At 38.6% G+C, this 6055-nt stretch overlaps 2 protein-coding genes across 3 annotated transcripts; one reads left to right on the top strand and one right to left on the bottom strand.

Annotated features, from left to right (window-relative positions):
- The first annotated feature begins 661 nt into the window (after positions 1-661).
- LOC113302466 (cytochrome P450 86B1-like) lies at positions 662-2350 on the top strand. Its single transcript, XM_026551378.1, has one exon. It carries the CDS (start codon positions 700-702, stop codon positions 2341-2343), a length of 1644 nt encoding a protein of 547 aa, XP_026407163.1. The 5' UTR covers positions 662-699; the 3' UTR covers positions 2344-2350.
- Positions 2351-2402: 52 nt separating this feature from the next.
- Positions 2403-5625, bottom strand: LOC113302467 (protein COFACTOR ASSEMBLY OF COMPLEX C SUBUNIT B CCB2, chloroplastic-like). 2 transcript variants are annotated; one of them, XM_026551379.1, is made up of 7 exons: positions 5321-5625; positions 5116-5231; positions 4964-5035; positions 4547-4690; positions 4199-4352; positions 3783-3977; positions 2403-2773 (listed from the first exon to the last, which is right to left on the bottom strand). In XM_026551379.1, the coding sequence occupies exons 1-7, from the start codon at positions 5490-5492 to the stop codon at positions 2736-2738; spliced, it is 891 nt and encodes a 296-aa protein (XP_026407164.1). In that variant the 5' UTR covers positions 5493-5625; the 3' UTR covers positions 2403-2735. The 2 variants fall into 2 exon arrangements, with proteins under 2 accessions (XP_026407164.1, XP_026407165.1); XM_026551380.1 differs by lacking the exon at positions 2403-2773 and adding an exon at positions 2797-3016.
- Between the last annotated feature and the right edge of the window lie 430 nt (positions 5626-6055).

Raw genomic sequence — 6055 nt, forward strand, 5'->3', positions numbered from 1 at the left:
GGACATGAAATATTCTATATGTTGTGTTATCGATAGTGTACAGATTATTGATCCACAACAATAACAATACATGCATTAATTGTTCACAAAGATTTAATACTCTAAAAGGAGGCATCGAAGGAAAATATCTTGGAAGTTCTATTAATTGCCCAACTGCCTTAACAACCATAGATTCTCATTCAATTTCTACGTTTTTTTAGGAGTATTGCATACCTCCATATGGAATCCTCATATATCTAAATATATAGTTTCTGAGTACTTCCAAAGGTTCCCATTAATTTGACTTTTCACTGCGGTTACGTCTCCTCGTTTAGCTGTCACTCTGTCAAATAACTTAGAGAGTACGTGTGTTCTTTACTGTCTCTGTAACACAGTGTAAACATAATGTAAACCTAATTTTCAACTACCATACTGGCTCTGAATAACCAGTACAAACATAACTCTCAACAACAATACTCGCTCCGTACAACCAGTGCAAACCTAACTCTCAACAACATGCAATAGTCGATCCGGGCAAGTCATTGCTAAGATTTTTCATGTATAAAGTACACATGCTAGGCTTTACATGGCAGCAATTTGTACGCATAAAAAGTGGAGTGATCCGAAACAACAAAAAACTTGGTGCAAGTTTATTGGCGGTTTCTCTCAACACTTGCACAAATTCAAAAAAATCCTCTCATCTAAACTCAGCTACCACTGATGAAGAGCAGAGAACCGATGATATCCATCTTCGAATACTGGTCAGTGATACTGTTAAACGTAAGGTTCTCTCACTTTGTTTTAGCTTTGATACTTCTCTTCATTGTCCGCGCTTTAACTCAGAGACTAACGAACAAAGGTCCCATGATATGGCCGCTCATGGGTGTAATACCATCGGTTTTACTCAACATTAACGATGTGTTCAATTATTTCGCTGAATATTTGAATCAATGCGGAGGAACGTTTGCCATCCGAGCGACTTGCATGGATCGCTTTTGTGGAATCATGACTGTAGATACTTCCTCCATCGAGTACATTTTGAAAACGAACTTCGTAAATTATCACAAGGGAGAGGCTTTTATAGATTTGTTTTCTGATGTTTTTGGGAATGGTTTTTTTGTTGCTGATGGGGAAACATGGAAAGACCAAAGGCTTGCATTAACATCAGTTATGCACACTTTTTGGTTTATAGAGTCTTCTCATTCAGTCATACAAGATCTGGTGCACCAAAAACTTTTAAAGTTGATAAATAAGTCTGTAAAATTAGATAAACTCACAGATCTACAAGATTTGCTACTTCGATTCACGTCTGACAATATCTACATCACTACATTCGGCATTGATCCAGGGTGTTTAGCCATTGAACTTCCAGATGTTCCTTTTGTTACGGCTTTCGAGAGAGCTGCAGACCTCTCATATTACAGGGTGTTCACTCCTACATTTATATGGAAGACACTGAGATTCTTCAGTGTTGGACCAGAGAAGAAACTCAAGGAAGCCGTCAGAATAGTGCACAAGTCTGTTTCGGAGATTGTTAAAAACAGAAGGATCGATCTCCACAAATCAGGTTCTGTAAATGATCGGTCCGACGTATTATCGAGGCTCGTAATTATGAAAGACCCGGAGGATAAACAAAACTTGAATGATAGATTCAGTGACGACATGCTAAGAGATTTGTGTTTAAGCTTTATTCTAGCTGGCCGAGACACAACTTCAGTGGCACTAGCATGGTTCTTCTGGCTCATAAATAAACATCCACATGTAGAAAACCTAATTCTCAACGAGATCAAAGTAACTATAAGCCACAGGAAGTGTGACAGCAAAAACATAAACGAAATTGTGTTTACAGCGGATGAGCTAAAGAAAATGGTGTATCTTGAAGCTGCTCTATCAGAAACATTGAGGCTCTATCCATCTGTACCACACGATATCAAGGAGGCTAGAGAGGATGATGTATTGCCCAATGGTACTGCTGTTAAAAAGAAAGACTTAATAGTCTACTCCATGTACTCCATTGCCCGAACTGAAGCTATATGGGGTAAAGACTGCAGGGAGTTTAAGCCAGAAAGGTGGATAAAGAACGGGAAGTCAGTGGTGGAGAGCCAGTTCAAATTCCTGGCATTTAATGGAGGACCCAGATTGTGTGTGGGGAAGCAGTTCGCTTACATTCAGATGAAAATGGTGGCTGCTTCAATCTTGCTAAGATACTCAGTTAAGGTTGTTGAAGGCCAAACAGTTGTTCCAAAAGTGAAAACTACACTGTACATGAAAAATGGGTTGTTAGTGAATTTCAAGCCTAGGTTGGAGCATACCTTTGGAAGCAGCACCCACAAGGAATCTGGATTCCCCCAAGAAGCCATGTAATTGATTGTAAGGTTTACTGTCTATTGATTGTTTTTCGGGTGAAAATATGTATTGCACTATGGTATAACCCTTGTCATGCAGTGTGATTTTTTTCTTTTTTGCTCAATCATAAAGAATTTATCGCAGAACTTTTAAGACAAGACTCAATTCTTCAACAAACTGAAGAAAAGAGCAACAAGAACAAAAGAAAAAGCAAACAGACAACAAAAGATAACTCTACACAAAATCTAAAGTATGCCACAGCCGTTATCTCATTAGTCAATACTACTAACCCGAACAGGCCTGTCACTGTGCTCCTCCCTGTTTCCTCTATTCTTTCTTGGACCCTTTTTAGCTAAAGGCATCAGCGCAAAATTTTATCTCTCTGTACATATGAGTGAACAGAATACTTCTCACTTTTTTACAGGCCAACTGCTGAACACTGCCTTGTCTAAATTCCATCAATACAGAGATATAGAATCAGAAACAACCACAATTAATGAAATAGTACTACAGAGCAGATATTCACGCCGATAATAACTACTCATGTGTATAGTTAACTGTCATGCATTGGTGTGGTACAATTATCATTTGTAGTACTTTGCGCATGATGCTCAATAAAATGTTTTACTAATTTTTTTACAAGCTTGGAATATAGAATGTAACTACTGAACTTGATAACCGTTTTCTCATCCTGTTAACATACAAATGTGAGAGGTGTTTAACATACAACATTTATAGATAATGCGGACCCTCGTATAAACCTTAATCAATTTGTACAATCATTTTGGTCGAGATATGTGCATAAGTAACAGCATAGACTGTGCATGGCAGCATGGAGAATTGCTACAGATGAAAATATGCAGGGGGGTGGCATCTAACAGTATTAAGTTGTTCTCTTTGTGGATTTGCTACGGCACCGTGGAGGTGGCTTGGGAGTATTTTTGAAAGTGGACTTAGTTTGTCAATTGTCATTCTAAAATTATGAGGGGATACAACAGTCTTCTCAAGTAAAGAATACGCTGTGCACTGGGGTTATCAGCTGTCCATGGTTATTGTGGTGGATTAGGAACCAGGTCAGATTTGAAGGGAAACTAACTCGGCGCAGTTGTACTAAGCAGCAGCAAATATCAAAAAAGTGGTGGCGGAGCCAGGGATCTTAGTGAAGGGTTATATGCACAATGACATCAAGGAACTCTATATTCTAAGATTTATTTGACTTCCTAGTAGAGCAGGAAGAGCGCCTAAAATCATTGAAGTTAGGTGGTATCTCTGCTTTATGGATGGTTTAAATTTAATGGCAATGGTAGTACTTTAGGGAACCCTGGGAGGCCAGGTTGTGGAGTGATAGTACGAAATAATAATGGGTTAATGACAATTCAGTACCTCAGGGCATTATAGCGAAGACACAATAAAAGAGAAACCTACCTACAGTCAGGAATATACACATGTGGATTTACCTTTAAACTTGTTAGCAACTGCAGCTATCCAGGCTCTGTCTCTATCATTGTATGCGTAACTCATGCTAGAAGCTAACAAGATAAATTCCCCAATCTTCTTTGTTGTCTCACTAGCAGTGGTGTTAGGATCTCCTGGCACTGGTTGTACTAGAAGCGAACGGGTACCCTCAGGGAGCATCTCCCAAACTGCAGAATCTGCAAACAGAATTGTCCACATTGCTCAGAAGCTTTATCAATATCATCCTAGTTAGGAACAATCGAGCAGCTAACATTTTGTAAGTTTGCCCCGAAAAAAAATTACTATATGGTAACACCGTAACAGTAATATGAGTACAGCATACCAAATTAAACCATGTAAGAAATAAATGTATCTAGTATTTGAGCTTACATGTAAGTATAAGAAAGAAAACAAGTACCTGCCCCCTGAGGAAAATAAAGTGTCTCCTTCAAGTCAGAGAGGCCAATTTGCTGAATCTGTCTCTCCAACCATTCAAGTATTTGAGCTTTTGATGCACTCTCTGGTGAATTCCAGTAACCTCGTACACATAAGGCACCTTGAGCTGATATAAGCTGAAGACAAATAAGTGAACCAAAACGTCTATCTTATAATTCAAACAACGGTTCCAGTTTTTAATAAACGGCAATCAAAATTTATTGAACCATAACAGAATTCTGCTATAAAAGAATAGTATATAGGATGCAATTTCATCTTTTGAATTTTAATGAAACAATTTGTTCTAGGATTTTGGGAGTCTGAGACAAACCACTGATACGGTATTGGTATTCTTTAGCAGGACAAACGTTCCCCACGCCAAATCCTCCCTATCTCTCTCCGAGAGACTCTCTGACATAGCAAATATTTGCTTGTTTCCTTCAGGAAGAGCTGGTCGTTCTACTGGAGCTGCACCCTGCATAGTTTTTCCACCATCTTAGCCAAAAATTGCAACCTTAAAGCTTTTAACATTTTCTTAATTTCTTACGAATTTTAACCGGAAGCAACTTCTAAAACAAGTATTAGACTAACAGTGAGCAACTACATTCGCTAAGTGAGTAAGGTAACCTAAATTCTTGCAATCCGCCTATCTCCTTCGGCCAAAAACCTCTAACTTGTGCAGTTAAAATTTTCAATAAAATTATACATTCATTCAATAACAAGAAGCCTTTGCAAGTATAATCAATACCTTGAGAAATCTACCAACGTAAGGTATAGTAATCGAAAATGCAGCCAAACAAAGACCTAAAGCCTCAGATCTCTGCAATAAGAAAACAATCAAACAACCAGACCATGAATTGCAAGAAAATGAAATGAAATTGTGAGATTAGGTTTCCTTACAAGCTGTGAAGGTGACGTGTATGAATTGGAACCAACAAAGTGATTTAAGACTATCAATGAACCAAATGTATATCCAATCCATCTAGGCAAGTAAGATTCATCCAAACCAGGTATACCTATTCACAAACAGTATCCCCAAATGTAGAAGTAGAAGAAGAAAAACATACAAAATCAGAATTATACTGAGAGAGAGATAGGGACTAACCTAGAGTGAAACGAAGAACAGAGAGATTAAGATTAGTTTCCTCGGAATTATTGTTGTTGAGACTAGCTGAAATTCTTACATGGTTTGCCCTAATCCTGTTGATTGAAATGGCGGGAAATTGGAATTGATTTTTTAACGGAATTAACGAATTTAGCGAAGAAAGGGTACTCATCTCTCTCGGAAAATCGTTAGTTTAAAGTGGGAATCAGAATTTGAGCGGATTAGATTCACTCCAAATAGCAGATGTTTGCGTATGGCAGAAAAAAAATTACATTTAGTAAAGGGCTGCAAGTATTTCCATTGAGTTGGGCACTATGGAATTTTTTTTTTTTTTTGATCCCTTAAGATTTTGGTATTGACTAGTTTCAAATTTAGGTCGTTGATATAATCACTTGTAACTTTATCATTGTGTTACAGCAGCCCCGACAAGTACTATGGTCTTTCAGTACGGCTTAATTGGCCAATTCTCAACATAGAAAAATGCAACCACGGTACCCAGGGGCGGAACTAGAATTCTCATTTACTCCAGGCTTGACTGTCATTTGACCCCGGGCTAGGGGTGAGCATAAAAACCGGAACCGCGGATTTGACCCGTATCTGTCCGTAAAATTGCGGGTGAAAACCAATCCGCAAGAGTTATGGACCGGACACGGGTGCATTCTCAAATCCGCACGCGGTGCGGTTACGGTTGCGGTTGGGATTTGATAACCGCGGATTACCCGCACCGTAGGACAT

This window comes from Papaver somniferum, chromosome 8 (genome assembly GCF_003573695.1).
Source record: "Papaver somniferum cultivar HN1 chromosome 8, ASM357369v1, whole genome shotgun sequence".
Lineage (NCBI taxonomy): Eukaryota > Viridiplantae > Streptophyta > Magnoliopsida > Ranunculales > Papaveraceae > Papaver > Papaver somniferum.

Excerpts from the sequence above, each read along its gene's own strand:
- LOC113302466 (XM_026551378.1), top strand. The coding sequence starts at position 700 with ATGAAGAGCAGAGAACCGATGATATCCATCTTCGAATACTGGTCAGTG.
- LOC113302467 (XM_026551379.1), bottom strand. The coding sequence starts at position 5,492 with ATGAGTACCCTTTCTTCGCTAAATTCGTTAATTCCGTTAAAAAATCAA. Across the intron at positions 5,232-5,320 it reads TGTTCTTCGTTTCACTCTAG|GTATACCTGGTTTGGATGAA; the intron begins GTTAGTCCCTAT and ends GTTTGTGAATAG. Across the intron at positions 5,036-5,115 it reads ACACGTCACCTTCACAGCTT|AGATCTGAGGCTTTAGGTCT; the intron begins GTAAGGAAACCT and ends TTCTTATTGCAG.